Source organism: Mobula hypostoma, chromosome 6, assembly GCF_963921235.1.
Source record: "Mobula hypostoma chromosome 6, sMobHyp1.1, whole genome shotgun sequence".
Classification (NCBI taxonomy): Eukaryota; Metazoa; Chordata; class Chondrichthyes; order Myliobatiformes; family Myliobatidae; genus Mobula; species Mobula hypostoma.
Genome location: NC_086102.1, coordinates 110802130 through 110821509, shown reverse-complemented (window position 1 = coordinate 110821509; position 19380 = coordinate 110802130). Strand labels below are relative to the sequence as shown.

The window sequence follows — 19380 nt, the reverse complement described above, 5'->3', positions numbered from 1 at the left end:
TCATTGGATCAGGTGCCATAGGCTGAACAGTTTCTATTTTGTCCAGTGGATCAACTTTACACCCAGCAGACATTCAGTGAAGATGAGGCAAGGCATTTTGGAGAGAATGTGAAACTGGGAAAAGATTATTGCGTTCAGAAGATAGGATGTCATGTCACAGTTATGTAAGACATTAATGAGCCTACATTTGGAGTATTATGTACACTCATGGCCACCATGTTATAGGAAAGATGATATTAAACTAAAAATAGTGCAGAAAAGATTTCAAAAGGTTTCAGCCTGAAATGTCGATTGTACTTTTTTCTATAGATGCTGCCTGGCCTGCTGAGTTCCTCCAGCATTTTGTGTGTGTTGCTCAGATTTCCAGCACCTTGTTTGCAGAGAAAATTTACCAGGACGTTGCCAAGATTTGGGGACCTGAGTTAGAAGTAGAGGTTGTGTAAACTAAGACTTTATTCCCTGGAATGTAAGAGGTGATTTGATGAAGGTAGGGGTATAAAGGATCATGAGGGGCATAAACAGGGTGAAGGCAGATAACCTACACAGTATTTTCTCCCAGGGAGGGGCGGCTAAAAACCAGAGAGCATCGCTTTAAGTTCAGAGGCGAGAGATTTAAAAGGGACATCAGTAGCAGCTTCTTCACACAAAGGTTGGCAAAAACACAAGAGATTCTGCAGACACTGGAAATCTTGATGAAAGATCTCAGTCCAAAACATTGACTGTTTACTCCCCCGCCCCCCCGCCACAGATGCCGCCTGAGTTGCAGAGTTCCTCCAGCATTCTGTGTGTTAAACGTGGCGAAAAATGCACTGAGCTGTGTTCACATCACCCTGAAGTTTCTTATGGTCATGGGCGGAGCAGTTACCGTACCAAGCCATAATGCATCCAAATCGGATGCTTGCTGCGGTGCATCGATAAGATCGTGAAAGAGGCAGACAGGGTGAATGCTCATCGACTTTTTCTCAGGGAGGGGGTGTTAAAAACAAGAGGGCACATGTTTAAAATCAGAGGGAAGAGATTTAAAAGGGAAATCAGAGGCATCTTCTTCACACAAAGGTATTTGAAATGATCTGTCACATTAGCAAAGGCATCATAAGTATGTTGATGGAGAAATTTAGAAGGCTAAGGGCCAAACATGGGCAGATGGACTAACTCACTGGCTAGTACAATTGGCATAAATGAGTTGGGTTGAAGGGCCAATTTCCATGCTCTTTGACTTTAAGGCTTTAAGTGTTGGGCTGATGATGCTCAACAACGGTGTGCATTCATTGGTTAACATCAAATGAAGACTTTCAGCATTAACTGATTCTCTTTCCCCAGATGCTGACTGACCTGCTGAGTATTTGTATAATTTTCTGTTTTTATTCAGATTTTCATCATTTTAAAAATGTTTTTCCATCATGGGACAATGCCTCTACCGCCCATCTGCAGATATCTGGATTCGATCCCAACCTCCACCACTGTCTGTATGGAGTTTACATGCTCCCCCAGGGAATATGGTCTCTTCCCACCTCCCAAAGACTTGCAGGGCCAGTGGTTAATTAGTGGCTGTGAGTTGCCCCTTGTGTGTGAGTGAGGGGTAGAAACTGTGGGAGGGGAAGAGTTGGGGAGGAGGCGAGAGGGGACAGAATAGAGACCTACAGCACTGAAACTGACTCTTTGGCTCATCTAGCCTATGCCAAATTGTTACTCTCCCCAGTCCCATTGACCTGCACCTGGTCCATAGCACCTCCACACCCCTCCCGTTCATGTAAATATCTACATTTCTCTTAAATATTAAAACTGAAACCGAACCCACCACTTCCTCTGGCAGTTTGTTCCACACTCTCACCACCCTCTGAGTGTAGAAATTCTCCCTCATGTTCACCTTTCACCCTCAACCTATGGCCTCTAGTTCTTGTCTCACTAAAACCCAGTGGAAAGAGGCTGCCCTTGCATATACCCTATCTATACCCATCATAATTTCATATACCTCACTCAAATCTTCCCTCATCCTCCACACTCCAGAGTACAAAGCCCCAACACAAGAGATTCTGCAGATGCTGGAAATCCAAAATAATACGCTCTAAATGCTAGAGGAACTCAGTAGGCCAGGCAGCATCTATGGAGAGGAATAAAGTGTTGACATATCGGCCGAGACTCTTCACCGGGACTGGAAAGGAAGGAGGAAGAGGCCAGAATAACAAGGTAGGGGAGGGGAAGGAGTACAAGCTGGCAGGTGACAGGTGAAGCCAGGTGATAACTCAGGTCCTCAAGTCACGGCACTATCCTTGTAAATTTTCTCTGAGCTCTTTCAATCTTATTGTTATCTTACTTCTAGAAAGTATATGTTGCAGGGGTAGGGGATAGTGAGATAGATCTGCTGGAAGCTGCTATGGATATGATGGGCTGAATGGCCTCCCTTCTGTGGATGGCCTGGCCCTGATTGTACTCCCGGCAGCCTGGTCACTAACAGACACATCTGCTTGCAGGTGAGGCCAGATCCTGCAACAATGGCTGCCCAGCATGATGCCCAGCTGCTACCGGTGATCAGGGACCTGTATGGTGAGTCAACCAAAATCAGATTCATTCATCACACGTACATCGAAACACGCAGTGAAACTGCCAACACCACCTAAGGATGTGATGGGCGCAGCCCACAAGCGTCGCCACACATTCCGGCACCAACACAGCGTGTCCGCAGTGTTCGACAGAGCAACACAAGCAACAACAGCAGAGAACAACAAACCACTTTCACACCAACCCACCCCCTCAGACACAGAGACAGACTCCAAATCAGCTTTACTATCACTGACCTATGTGATGAAATCCGTTGTTTTATGGCAGCTGAAGTACGAGACATTAAATATACTACAACTCACAATAAGAAATATATATATATACACACACAATTAAATTAAATTAGCACAAAAAGATCAAACATAGTGAAGTAGTGTTCATGGATTCAAGGACTGTTCAGAAATCTGAGGGCAGACTGTTAAGTCAGGCTCCTGTAACGAGAAGAGGGCATGTCCTGGATGCTGGGGATCCTTAATGATGGATACCACCTTCCTGAGGCACTGCCTCCTGAAAACACTGGTGGTGAGGTTAAACCTCAGGAGCAGCTGCTTCCAGGCCTCCAACATCTAATCCTTGGCCTCCAACTTCCAGACCCCTCGACCATCAGGCCTTGATTTCTGGTGGCACCAACTTCGGTCTTCGACCCTCAGGCTTTGACCTTTGGTATCAACCCCAGGCCTCACAGATCACGGTTTTATCAAACTCTGTAAGTTGCCTCCTGTGTGTGAATGGGCCGGGGGGCGGGGGGAATGTGGAAGTATGGGTGCTGTGGTAGTGTAGCAGTTTAGTGCATCAGAGTTCGGAGTTCAATTCCTGGCACCATCTGTAAGGGGTTATACATTCTCCCCGTGACAATGTGGGTTTCCTCCAGGTACTTTGGTTTTCTCTTACAGTCCAAAAATGTACCGGTTTGTAGGTTAGTTGGTCATTGTAAATTGTCCTGTGATTAGGCTAAGGGTTAAATAATTGGGTTTCTGGGCAATGTGGCTCATTGGGGCAAAAGGGCCTATTCCACACTGTGTCGCTAACTAAGTAAAACAAATAAAATCATTAAGATGTGATTGCATTAAAGAACAATACTTCTGAAGCAACCTCCCCACAGTGTGCCTTGCCTCCCATCCCACACCCTCTACACCATCGCCACACACAGTCACTGACCACCTTCTGTTACCCAGCATCCATCCAGGAACTCTGTGAGCACCAGGGCAGAGATGGACGTCCCATCACCGACGGCGTTCCTGCTCTCCACAAGCTGTGCACGAAACTGGAGTACCTGTTGCAGGTAGGAATCCTCAAGCTCGGTCTGTTCCACACTTACCCCTGCGTGTAGGCACTCCCATTGGTAAATGATGCAAGAGGGATAACCCTTGCCCTCTGACTCGACCCCTGCCTTCACCTTTACCGCCAGTCCTCCTGTTCCTCCGTCTCTATCATTGCCCAGTCAGAGATACAGAGCCTTCCGATTCAAAGTTCAAAGTATATTTATTATCAAAGTGTGTATGCTACATACAACCTTGAGATTCAGCTCCTTACAGGCAGCCACAAAGCAAAGAAACACAATAATAAGGGCTTTCAGAAGCCCTTTCATCTTGAATCTGTGCCCTCTAGTTTTTGATATCTTCACCCTGGAAAAAAGATTCTGATTACAAAGAACATTACAGCACAGTATAGGCTCTTTGGCCCACAATGTGGTGCCAGCCTTTTAATCTATTCCAAGATCAATTTAATCATCCCTCCTACATAATTCTCCATTTTTTTTACATCCTTTTGCCTATCTAGGAGTCTCTTAAATGTCCCTAATGTATCTGCCTGTACAACCACCCCTAGTAGCACATTCCACACATCCACCAGTCTCTGTGTAAAAATCCTACCTCTGACAACCCCCTATATTTTCCTCCAATCACCTTCAAATTATGTCTCTTCATATTAGAATTTCTGCCCTGGGAAAACATCTCTGGCAGTCTGTTTTATGTTTGCTCCTTATCATCTTGCACACCTCTATCAAGTCATCTTTCATCTTCCTTCACTCCAAAGAGAAAACCACTAACTCACTCAAACTATCCTCATAAAACATGCTTTCTATTTATTATCTACCTTATCTATGTCTCATATATTTTTATCTACCTCTATGAGGTCTCCCCTCAGCCTTCTTCACTGTAGGGTAAGCAAGTCCAGCCTATACAATCTCTGTCTGTAACTGAGGTCCTCTAATCCAGGCAATATCCTGTTGAATCTATTCTGCACCCTCTCCAACACAACAACATCCTTTCTATAATCCTATAATTCCAACTGGGATCTAACTAGTGTCTTGTAAATTTGTAATGTAGTGTCACAACTTTTAAGTTCTATACCCAGACCTGTGAAGACAAGGGTATCACATGCCTTCTTCACCATCCTGTCTTTGTTATGCTGTTCCTTTCAAGAAACTACAGATATGGACCTTGGGAAGTTAAGCTAAGGCTTTATATGGTGGAACAGACTTGATGGGCCAAATAGCCTGATTTGATCCTATGTCTTATGGTCATATAGTCACATGTACACATCAATGCTCTCCCCTCCCTCATTCACTGAGGCTGTCACCCCGTCCTTCTTTTCAAGATGAATTTATCCTGACCTCCCTCTCCCCAGTATGATCAGAAGGAGAAGAAATCCATACTCGGCACTCGGAAAGGTTATTGGGATTATTTCTGTGTTTGCTTCGGCGATCACAAGTATGGGATGAAAGTCCTGAAGTTTGTGAACGACATGCTAAAGGTGAGTGTGATGGAGTCCACTCTACTGAAACTTTCTTTCTTTGAACGCTACACCATGGAAGCAATTCCTTTGGTCCATCTAGTCCATGCTGAACCATTATTCTGCTAGTTTCATCGAAGTTGGATGAAGTTACCTGCGTGGGAACTCTACATATATGCTCCATACAGGACAGTGTAAAGTATAGGTCATTATAACTTGCATTATGAAAGGGAAGGAGGCCATTTGGCCCATTGGGTCCATGCCAGCTAACAGGCGAGCAATTCCACCATCCAATGCACCCTTGTCATTTCCCCCCCAATTTTTTCTCTATCATATTCCCATCTCCTCACCCCCACACACTAGCAGACAACTTCCAATGGGCAAGTATCCCACCGATCTACAGATCTTTGGGATGTAGGAGAAAACGAGAGCTCCCTTGTGGTGGGGGGTGGGGGGAATCCCACACAGTCACAGGGGGAACATGCAAACTCCACACAGACAGCACTGGAGGATGGGATTGAACCAGGGGTTTAATCCTGGTGATTTTCCAAAGAGGCATAAAACTTGCTCCGTATGGTCATTTTATTAAGTGTTACGGAAGCAGTAGTGAATACAGGCCAGTCCATCATGGGTAAAACCCTCCCCACCACTGAGCGCATCGACGTGGAGTGCTGTTGCAGGAAAGCAGCATCCATCATCAAGAATGACTGTAAGTTTTGATGCCTCAATGAGCATATGACAAATAAAGCTAATATTTCATCTCACACTATCCTGGTCTGAGCCCATTAACACTCCTAGAAGAAGGTCGAGACTGCAAGTCTGGGCTGATGGTCGTGAGGCCCAATGTCTGCAAGGATTAGAGTCCGGGGTCAAGGGCTGGAGGCTCAGAGGTAGTTTATCCTGGGGTTGGTGCCCTCTGTGTGTGATGGGCTGGGTGGGAAGGTGGGAAATGGACCTGTTTTGTTGTCTTGTTTTGCTGTTGTTGTTGCTGCTGTTTGTGTTATGCTGTGTTGTTGAACATGGCGAGCATGATATGTTGATGCCAGAATATGTGGCAACACTTGTGGGCTGCCTCCAGCACATTCTTGGCTGTGATGATGTTAAAGCAAGCGACACTTTTCACTGTATGTTTTGAGGTACCTGTGATAAATAAATCTGGTAGGAATCAGAAGAGGGCATTTATTTAAGGTGAGTAGAGGAAAGTTTTGGGAAAATGCCAGAGGTAAGTTATTAACACAGAGAGCTGTAGGTGCCTAGAACACACTGCTGGGGCTGATGATGGAGGATTTTACATGAGAGACATTTGAGGGGCTGTAAGATCGGCACATGGATGAAAGAAAGATGGAGGGCTCTGGGCTGTGTAGGAGGGAAGGGTTAGATTGACCATGGAAATGGTTTCTATAAATTGGCATAACATTGTGGGCTGAATAAGTCTGAGATTAAAGATTAGTTTTAATCTTGAACATGTACATCGAAACATCAAAACATACAGTCAAATGCGTCACCAACAGTCAAGACGGCCTGAGGATGTGCTGGGGGGCAGCTCACACATGTTGCCAGGCTTCCAGTGCCAACAACTCATGCCCACAACTCACTAACTCTAAACCATGCGTCTCTGGAATGTGGGAGGAAACTGGAGCACCCAACAAAAACCAAAAGGTCACTGGGAGAACGTACAAACTCTTCATAGACAGTGATGGGAATTGAACTCAGATCGGTAATTGCGACGTGCTAACGGCTACGCTACCATGCAAAAGGTCACTGGGAGAATGTACAACTCTTTACAGACAGCAATGGGAATTGAACCCCGGTCACTGGCACTGTAAAGCATTACCATAACCGTTGCACTACCATGGCGCCTGTTCTGTGTGGACAACCTGGGACAGGGATGGTCTTTGTTCTATGATGGTCCTATCCATATTCCCTGCACCACCTGGTGACCTTTCACCTTTTGCCAACAGCTGAACACCTCATTGGGAAAAGGGCGCGCATTCATCCGGTTCTGCCTGGTACAGCAACAACTTGCCGACTCCATCCAGTTCTGCTTCCACAACAAGAATATGGTCAGGTAAGGAGAAAGGTGTGCTGGCACTGGAGAGGGTGCGGAGGGGTTCACAAGAATGATCGTGGGAATGAAAGGGTTAACATATGAGGAGTGTTTATTAGCTCTGGGTCTGTACTCTCTGGAGTTTAGAAGAATGGGAGGGGCTTCAACGACACCTGTCTAATATTGAAAGACCTAGATAGGATTGACGTGGAGAAGATATCTTCTATAGAGAAGGAGTCTAGAACCAGAGGGCACAGCCTCAGAATAGAGGAATGTCCTTTTACAACAGGGATAAGGAAGAATTTCTTTAACCAGATGGTGGCCAGTCTGTGGAGTTTATTGCCACAGATGGCTGTGGAGGCCAAGTCATTGGGTGTATTTAAAGCAGATGCTGTTAGGTTCTTGATTAGTCAGGGTATCAATGGTTACAGGGAGAAGGCAGGAGAATGGGGGTCAGAGGGGTAATAAATTAGCCATGATTAAATGGCAGAGCAGACTCAATGGGCCAAATGACTTAATTCTGTTCCGAGAATCTTATAGTCTTATGGGTTACCACAGGGTACCCTGCCTGGTGTGGGGCTGTTGGCAAGCGAGAGACCCTGGGACACTAGCTCACTCACAGTTTACTGCCAGCGAATCCTCATTAGACAATCCCTCAGCCTCTACACATCCATTCCGCCTTCCCTCTTCACTTGGACTCCTGAGTGTAGGGTGCTGGCATTTTTAACTTAATTACTTACAGATACAGCATAGAACAGGCCCCTCGAGCCCAAAGAGCCTCACCACCCAGCTACCCACTGATTTAACCCAGCATAATCACAGGGCAGTTTACAACGATCAATTAACCTACTTTGGAATGTGGGAGGAGACCGGAGCACGTGGTGAAACCATGTGGTCACGGGAAGAACGTACTAAGTTCTTACAGACAGCGACACAATTGAACTCCAGACTCCAATGGTCTGAACTGTAACCATGATGCTACTGTGGGACCACCACCATCCAGGCCTGGCTCTCTTCTCACTACTACCCCATCCAGCAGGAAGTACAGGAGCCTTAGTTCCCACTCCTCCATATTCAGGAACAGTTATTACCCTATGACCAACAGGGTCCTGGACCAGTGCGGATAACTTCACTCACAACCCTAAACTGATTCCACAACCTACAGCAACACACGTAAAAGTTGCTGGTGAATGCAGCAGGCCAGGCAGCATCTCTAGGAGGAGGTACAGTCGACGTTTCAGACCGAGACCCTTCGTCAGGACTCATCGAGGTCAGGTCTCGGCCCAAACCGTCGACTGTACCTCTTCCTAGAGATGCTGCCTGGCCTGCTGCGTTCACCAGCAATTTTTATGTGTGTTGCTTGAAATTCCAGCATCTGCAGATTTCCTCGTGTTTGCGTTTTTAAATCCACAAACTACAGACTCACTTTCAAGGACTCTTTACAACTCATGTTCTCAGTACTATTTATTCTTTTAATTTTTCAATATTTGTCTTTTTTTGCACATTAGTTGCTTGGCAGTTTTTGTTATTTATAGATTCATAATTTTTCATAAATTCTATAATATTCCTCCATTGTCCTGTGAATGCCTGCAAGAAAATGAATCTCAGGGTAGTATATAGTAACATATGTCTGTCTAGGTACCATATCCAATGCGGACGTTGGTGACCATGGTTTTCCATATAGATCTATCCCTCGTTCTTTGGATGACTTCCACTTCCTCGATGTGTAGCCACCTGGCTAGGCTTCTGATGTACATAAGCCGAGGTCCTCCTCTAGGTTTGCTCCCCTCTATCTTTCCAGAGAGTATGAGTTTTTCTAGTTCATCTTTCCGTATGATGTGTCCTAGGAATCTGAGTGGTCTTTCTCTTATTGTTGGTATGAGTGATCGAACTGCTTGGGGTCTTCTGAGAACTTCTTCATTTGATGTGTGTGTGGTCCATGGTATTACTCTGATAATAAATTCACTTTGACTTTGACTCCTGCACATTCAGACCTAAGGCTCAGTCTGGAGCAAAAGATCAGCCATTGGAGCTGTCTGAGGAGGGGAATGTCTCATTCATAGAGTGAGTGTCTCTCTCTGCTTCTGGTTCTTATAGAACATAGAACGTTTCACCCCATGATGCTGTTCCGACCTTTTAACCTACCCCTACATGTTTCGGGGCAAGAAACCGTCATCGGGACTGGAAAGAAAGGGGGCAGAAGGCACAACTGGAAATTGGGGAGGAGGAAGAAGGACAAGCTGGCAAGTGATAGGTGAGGGAAGAGGTGGGTGGGTGAGTGAGGGGGATGAAGTGAGAAACTGGCAGGTGGAACAGGTAAAGGGGTGAGGAAGGAGAAATCTGATAGGAGAGGAGCTGGACCATGGAAGAAAGGTAAGGGGGAGGGGAACCACAGGGAGGTGACGGGTAGGAGAGGAGAAGGGAAAGGGTTAAATAGGAGCCAGAATGGGGAATGGAAAAAGAGAGGAGGAGAAGGGGGAAGAAATTACCAGAAGTTAGAGAAATTGCTATTCACCCTGATATGCTGCAGTATCCAGTCAGAATATGAAGTGAGAGAGATGTGAGAGGAGGACCAAGTAAATTTCCAAGGCTGACTGGGAGGTTCAGGTGTGTGAGTTACACACCACAGTTGTACAGATGACCCCAACAAATAGTGTGTTGGCAAGGAGCCAGGATTTCTCCATTTTTCCCACACCCTGTGCATTGTCCTCACTCTTTCAGTAAATGGTATTATGCCAGGAGCCCCTTCTTATCGGACACCCACAGGTTGGACATCGTTGAACACCTGTACGCACTGAACGAGGTCACCTTCGAACTGCCTTTGATCGGCGTTGATCTGGACATGTCGTGGCCCATCGCCAGATGGTGAGAAACCAAACAACATAAAGGAAAATAACTTATCGTCCTATAAAATATCACTGCAGTTTAATTACACATATGCTGACCCTCACTGAGAGGTGGCGCCACACGCACACTGATCCTCATTGGGAGACAGTCCCACACACACACTGATCCTCACTGGGAGACAGTCCCACACACACACTGATCCTCACTGGGAGATAGTCTCACACACACACTGATCCTCACTGGGAGACAGTCCCACACACACACTGATCCTCACTGGGAGATAGTCTCACACACACACTGATCCTCACTGGGAGACAGTCTCACACACACACTGATCCTCACTGGGGGATGGTCCCACACACACACTGATCCTCACTGGGGGATGGTCCCACACACACACTGATCCTCACTGGGAGACAGTCCCACACACACACTGATCCTCACTGGGGACGGTCCCACACATACACTGACCCTCACTGGGGGACAGTCCCACACACACACTGATCCTCACTGGGAGACAGTCTCACACACACACTGACCCTCACTGGGAGACAGTCTCACACACACACTGACTCTCACTGGGGGACAGTCTCACACACACACGGACCCTCACTGGGGGACGGTCCCACACACACACTGACCCTCACTGGGAGATGGTCCCACACACACACTGACCATCACTGGGGGACAGTCTCACACACACACTGACCCTCACTGGGCGACGGTCCCACACACACACTGTCCCTCACTGGGGGACAGTCCCACACACACACACACTGACCCTCTGTGGGGGACGGTCCCACACAAACACTGACCCTCACTAGGGGACAGTCCCACACACACACTGACCCTCACTGGGGGACAGTCTCACACACACACTGACCCTCACTGGGGGACGGTCCCACACACACACTGACCCTCACTGGGAGACAGTCTCACACACACACTGACCCTCACTGGGGGATGGTCCCACACACACACTGACCCTCACTGGGGGACGGTCCCACTCACACACTGACCCTCACTGGGAGACTATCCCACACACACTGACCCTCACTGGGGGATGGTCCCACACACACACTGACCGTCAATGGGGGACGGTCCCACACACACACTGACCCTCACTGGGGGACGGTCCCACACACACACACACACACTGACCCTCACTGGGGGATGGTCCCACACACACACTGACCGTCAATGGGGGACGGTCCCACACACACACTGACCCTCACTGGGGGACAGTCCCACACACACACTGACCCTCACTGGGAGACGGTCCCATACACACACTGACCCTCACTGAGAGACTATCCCACAGACACTGACCCTCACTGGGGGACGGACCCACACACACACTGACCCTCACTGGGGTCGGTTCCACACACACACTGACACTCACTGGAAGACTATTCCACACACACTGACCCTCACAGGGAGACAGTCCCACACACACACTGACCCTCACTGGGGGACGGTCCCACACACGCACACTGACCCTCTGTGGGGGACGGTCCCACACAAACACTGACCCTCACTGGGAGACAGTCCCACACACACACTGACCCTCCTTGGGGTCAGTCTCACACACACACTGACCCTCACAAGGGGACGGTCCCACACACACACTGACTCTCACTGGGGGACAGTCTCACACACACACTGACCCTCACTGGGGGACGGTCCCACACACACACTGACCCTCACTGGGAGATGGTCCCCCACACACTCTGACCATCACTGGGGGACAGTCTCACACACACACTGCCCCTCACTAGGGGACGGTCCCACACACACACTGTCCCTCACTGGGGGACAGTCCCACACACACACACACTGACCCTCTGTGGGGGACGGTCCCACACAAACACTGACCCTCACTGGGAGACAGTCCCACACACACACTGACCCTCCTTCGGGTCAGTCTCACACACACACTGACCCTCACTAGGGGACGGTCCCACACACACACTGACCCTCACTGGGGGACAGTCTCACACACACACTGACCCTCACTGGGGGACCGTCCCACACACACACTGACCGTCACTGGGGGATGGTCCCACTCACAGACTGACCCTCACTGGAGTCAGTCTCACACACACACTGACCCTCACTGGGGGACAGTCCCACACACACACACACTGACCCTCCCTGGGGGACGGTCCCACACACACACTGACCCTCCTTGGGGTCGGTTCCACACACACACTGACCCTCACTGAGGGACAGTCCCACACACACACACACTGACCCTCTGTGGGGGACGGTCCCACACAAACACTGACCCTCACTGGGAGACAGTCCCACACACACACTGACCCTCCTTGGGGTCAGTCTCACACACACACTGACCCTCACTAGGGGACAGTCCCACACACACACTGACCCTCACTGGGGGACGGTCCCACACACACACTGACCCTCACTGGGAGACAGTCTCACACACACACTGACCCTCACTGGGGGATGGTCCCACACACACACTGACCCTCACTGGGGGACGGTCACACTCACACACTGACCCTCACTGGGGGATGGTCCCACACACACACTGACCGTCAATGGGGGACGGTCCCACACACACACTGACCCTCACTGGGGGACGGTCCCACACACACACACACACACTGACCCTCACTGGGGGATGGTCCCACACACACACTGACCGTCAATGGGGGACGGTCCCACACACACACTGACCCTCACTGGGGAACAGTCCCACACACACACTGACCCTCACTGGGAGACGGTCCCACTCACACACTGACCCTCACTGGGGGACGGTCCCATACACACACTGACCCTCACTGAGAGACTATCCCACAGACACTGACCCTCACTGGGGGACGGACCCACACACACACTGACCCTCACTGGGGTCGGTTCCACACACACACTGACACTCACTGGAAGACTATTCCACACACACTGACCCTCACAGGGAGACAGTCCCACACACACACTGACCCTCACTGGGGGACGGTCCCACACACGCACACTGACCCTCTGTGGGGGACGGTCCCACACAAACACTGACCCTCACTGGGAGACAGTCCCACACACACACTGACCCTCCTTGGGGTCAGTCTCACACACACACTGACCCTCACAAGGGGACGGTCCCACACACACACTGACTCTCACTGGGGGACAGTCTCACACACACACTGACCCTCACTGGGGGACGGTCCCACACACACACTGACCCTCACTGGTAGATGGTCCCCCACACACTCTGACCATCACTGGGGGACAGTCTCACACACACACTGACCCTCACTAGGGGACGGTCCCACACACACACTGTCCCTCACTGGGGGACAGTCCCACACACACACACACTGACCCTCTGTGGGGGACGGTCCCACACAAACACTGACCCTCACTGGGAGACAGTCCCACACACACACTGACCCTCCTTGGGGTCAGTCTCACACACACACTGACCCTCACTAGGGGACGGTCCCACACACACACTGACCCTCACTGGGGGACAGTCTCACACACACACTGACCCTCACTGGGGGACCGTCCCACACACACACTGACCGTCACTGGGGGATGGTCCCACTCACAGACTGACCCTCACTGGAGTCAGTCTCACACACACACTGACCCTCACTGGGGGACAGTCCCACACACACACACACTGACCCTCTCTGGGGGACGGTCCCACACACACACTGACCCTCCTTGGGGTCGGTTCCACACACACACTGACCCTCACTGAGGGACTATCCCACACACACTGACGCTCACTGGGGGGACAGTCCCACACACACACTGACCCTCACTGGGGGACAGTCCCACACACACACTGACCGTCAATGGGGGACAGTCCCATACATACACTGACCGTCACTGGGGGACAGACCCACACACACACTGACCGTCACTGGGGGATGGTCCCACTCACAGACTGACCATCACTGGAGTCAGTCTCACACACACACTGACCCTCACTGGGGGACAGTCCCACACACACACACACTGACCCTCCCTGGGGGACGGTCCCACACACACACTGACCCTCCTTGGGGTCGGTTCCACACACACACTGACCCTCACTGAGGGACTATCCCACACACACTGACCCTCACTGGGGGGACAGTCCCACACACACACTGACCCTCACTGGGGGACAGTCACACACACACACTGACCGTCAATGGGGGACAGTCCCATACATACACTGACCGTCACTGGGGGACAGACCCACACACACACTGACCCTCACTGGGGGACAGTCACACACACACACACTGACCCTCCGTGGGGGACGGTCCCACGCACACACTGACCCTCCTTGGGGTTGGTCTCACACACACACTGACCCTCAATGGGGAACGGTCCCACTCACACACTGACCCTCACTGGGGAACAGTCCCACACACACACTGACCCTCACTGAGGGACGGTCCCATACACACACTGACCCTCACTGGGGAACAGTCCCACACACACACTGACCCTCACTGGGGTACGGTCCCACACACACACTGACCCTCACTGGGGGACGGTCCCATACACACACACACACACTGACCCTCACTGGGGGACGGTCCCATACACACACACACTGACCCTCACTGGGAGACAGTCCCACACACACACACACACAATGACCCTCCGTGGGGGACGGTCCCACACACACACTGACCCTCCTTGGGGTCGGTCTCACACACACACTGACCCTCACTGGGGGACGGTCCCACACACACACTGACCCTCACTGAGGGACGGTCCCATACACACACTGACCCTCACTGGGGAACAGTCCCACACACACACTGACCCTCACTGGGGGACGGTCTCACACACACACTGACCCTCACTGGGAGACGGTCCCACACACACACTGACCCTCACTGGGGGACGGTCCCATACACACACACACTGACCCTCATTGGGAGACAGTCCCACACACACACTGACCCTCACTGGGAGACAGTCCCACACACACACACACACACTGACCCTCCGTGGGGGACGGTCCCACACACACACTGACCCTCCTTGGGGTCGGTCTCACACACACACTGACCCTCACTGGGAGACGGTCCCACACACACACTGACCCTCACTGGGGGACGGTCCCATACACACACACACTGACCCTCACTGGGAGACAGTCCCCCACACACACACACACACACACTGACCCTCCGTGGGGGACGGTCCCACACACACACTGACGCTCCTTGGGGTCGGTCTCACACACACACTGACCCTCACGGGGGGACGGTCCCACACACACACTGACCCTCACTGGGGGACAGACCCACACACACATTAACCTTCTTGGGGTCGGTTCCACACACACACTGACCCTCACTGAGGGACTATCCCACACACACTGACCCTCACTGGGGGGACAGTCCCACACACACACTGACCCTCACTGGGGGACGGTCCCATACATACACTGACCCTCACTGGGTGACAGTCCCACAAACACACTGACCCTCACTGGGGGACGGTCCCACACATACACTGACCGTCAATGGGGGACAGTTCCATACATACACTGACCCTCACTGGGGGACAGACCCACACACACACTGAGCCTCACTGGGGGACAGTCCCACACACACACACTGACCCTCCGTGGGGGACGGTCCCACACACACACTGACCCTCACTGGGGGACGGTCCCACACACACACTGACCCTCACTGGGGGACAGACCCACACACACATTAACCTTCTTGGGGTCGGTTCCACACACACACTGACCCTCACTGAGGGACTATCCCACACACACTGACCCTCACTGGGGGGACAGTCCCACACACACACTGACCCTCACTGGGGGACGGTCCCATACATACACTGACCCTCACTGGGTGACAGTCCCACACACACACTGACCCTCACTGGGGGACAGACCCACACACACACTGACCCTCCGTGGGGGACGGTCCCACACACACACTGACCCTCACTGGGAGACGGTCCCACACACACACTGACCCTCACTGGGGGACGGTCCCATACACACACACACTGACCCTCACTGGGAGACAGTCCCACACACACACTGACCCTCACTGGGGGACGGTCCCATACACACACACACACACTGACCCTCACTGGGGGACTGTCCCATACACACACACACTGACCCTCACTGGGAGACAGTCCCACACACACACACACACTGACCCTCCGTGGGGGACGGTCTCACACACACACTGACCCTCACTGGGGGACGGTCCCACACACACACTGACCCTCACTGAGGGACGGTCCCATACACACACTGACAATCACTGTGGAACAGTCCCACACACACACTGACCCTCACTGGGGGACGGTCTCACACACACACTGACCCTCACTGGGAGACGGTCCCACACACACACTGACCCTCACTGGGGGCAGTCCCATACACACACACACTGACCCTCACTGGGAGACAGTCCCACACACACACTGACCCTCACTGGGAGACAGTCCCACACACACACACACACACACTGACCCTCCGTGGGGGACGGTCCCACACACACACTGACCCTCCTCGGGGTCGGTCTCACACACACATTGACCCTCACTGGGAGACGGTCCCACACACACACTGACCCTCACTGGGGGACGGTCCCATACACACACACACTGACCCTCACTGGGAGACAGTCCCACACACACACACACACACACTGACCCTCCGTGGGGGACGGTCCCACACACACACTGACCCTCCTTGGGGTCGGTCTCACACACACACTGACCCTCACTGGGGGACGGTCCCACACACACACTGACCCTCACTGGGGGACAGACCCACACACACATTAACCTTCTTGGGGTCGGTTCCACACACACACTGACCCTCACTGAGGGACTATCCCACACACATTGACCCTCACTGGGGGGACAGTCCCACACACACACTGACCCTCACTGGGGGACGGTCCCATACATACACTGACCCTCACTGGGTGACAGTCCCACACACACACTGACCCTCACTGGGGGACGGTCCCACACACACACTGACCGTCAATGGGGGACAGTTCCATACATACACTGACCCTCACTGGGGGACAGACCCACACACACACTGACCCTCACTGGGGGACAGTCCCACACACACACACTGACCCTCGGTGGGGGACGGTCCCACACACACACTGACCCTCACGGGGGGACGGTCCCACACACACACTGACCCTCACTGGGGGACAGACCCACACACACATTAACCTTCTTGGGGTCGGTTCCACACACACACTGACCCTCACTGAGGGACTATCCCACACACACTGAATCTCACTGGGGGGACAGTCCCACACACACACTGACCCTCACTGGGGGACGGTCCCATACATACACTGACCCTCACTGGGTGACAGTCCCACACACACACTGACCCTCACTGGGGGACAGACCCACACACACACTGACCCTCCGTGGGGGACGGTCCCACACACACACTGACCCTCCTTGGGGTTGGTCCCACACACATACTGACCCTCACTGGGAGACGGTCCCACACACACACACACTGACCCTCACTGGGGAACAGTCGCACACACACACTGACCCTCACTGGGGGACGGTCCCACACACACACACACACTGACCCTCCGTGGGGGACGGTCCCACACACACACTGACCCTCCTTGGGGTCGGTCTCACACACACACTGACCCTCACTGGGGGACGGTCCCACACACACACTGACCCTCACTGGGGGACGGTCCCACACACACACACACACTGACCCTCACTGGGGGATGGCCCCACACACACACACACTGACCCTCACTGGGAGACAGTCCCTCACATACACACACTGACCCTCACTGGGGGACAATCCCACACACATACTCTGACCCTCACTGGGGAACAGTCCCACACACACACTGACCCTCACTGGGAGACGGTCCCACACACACACTGACCCTCACTGGGGGACAGTCCCACACACACACACACACTGACCCTCACTGGGGGACGGTCCCACACACACACACGCACTGACCCTCACTGGGGGATGGCCCCACACACACACACACTGACCCTCCTTGGGGTCGGTCTCACACACACACTGACCCTCACTGGGGGATGGCCCCACACACACACACACTGACCCTCACTGGGGGACGGTCCCACACACACACTGACCCTCACTGGAGGACGGTGCCACACACACACTGACCCTCCTTGGGGTCGGTCTCACACACACACTGACCCTCACTGGGGGACGGTCCCACACACACACTGACCCTCACTGGAGGACGGTCCCACACACACACACACACACTGACCCTCACTGGGGGATGGCCCCACACACACACACACTGACCATCACTGGGAGACAGTCCCTCACATACACACACTGACCCTCACTGGGGGACAAACCCACACACACACTCTGACCCTCACTGGGGAACAGTCCCACACACACACACACTGACCCTCACTGCGGGATGGTCCCACACACACACTGACCCTCACTGGGGGATGGTCCCACACACACACACACTGACCCTCACTGGGGAACAGTCCCACACACACACTGACCCTCACTGGGGGACGGTCCCACACACACACACACTGACCCTCACTGGGAGACAGTCCCACACACACACTGACCCTCACTGGGGGATGGTCCCACACACACACTGACCCTCACTGGGGGACGGTCCCACACACACACACACACACACACACACTAACCCTCACTGGGAGACAGTCCCACACACACACTGACCATCCGTGGGGGACGGTCCCACACACACACTGACCGTCAATGGGGGACAGTTCCATACATACACTGACCCTCACTGGGGGACAGACCCACACACACACTGAGCCTCACTGGGGGACAGTCCCACACACACACACTGACCCTCCGTGGGGGACAGTCCCACACACACACTGACCCTCACTGGGGGACGGTCCCACACACACACTGACCCTCACTGGGGGACAGACCCACACACACATTAACCTTCTTGGGGTCGGTTCCACACACACACTGACCCTCACTGAGGGACTATCCCACACACACTGACCCTCACTGGGGGGACAGTCCCACACACACACTGACCCTCACTGGGGGACGGTCCCATACATACACTGACCCTCACTGGGTGACAGTCCCACACACACACTGACCCTCACTGGGGGACAGACCCACACACACACTGACCCTCCGTGGGGGACGGTCCTACACACAC

At 52.5% G+C, this 19380-nt stretch overlaps 1 protein-coding gene across 3 annotated transcripts in view; it reads left to right on the top strand.

Annotated features, from left to right (window-relative positions):
• LOC134348299 (FYVE and coiled-coil domain-containing protein 1-like) overlaps positions 1 to 19380 on the top strand; it is a 76876-nt gene that overhangs the window by 11001 nt on the left and 46495 nt on the right. For 2 of the 3 annotated variants that reach the window (XM_063051457.1, XM_063051456.1), the window contains exons 2-6: positions 2472 to 2544; positions 3735 to 3841; positions 5188 to 5313; positions 7254 to 7360; positions 10061 to 10204. In XM_063051457.1, the coding sequence (XP_062907527.1) occupies positions 2493 to 2544; positions 3735 to 3841; positions 5188 to 5313; positions 7254 to 7360; positions 10061 to 10204 (536 nt within the window). In that variant the 5' untranslated portion in view covers positions 2472 to 2492. The remainder of the gene's footprint in view (positions 1 to 2471; positions 2545 to 3734; positions 3842 to 5187; positions 5314 to 7253; positions 7361 to 10060; positions 10205 to 19380) is intronic. The other variant, XM_063051458.1, reaches the window with a different exon arrangement.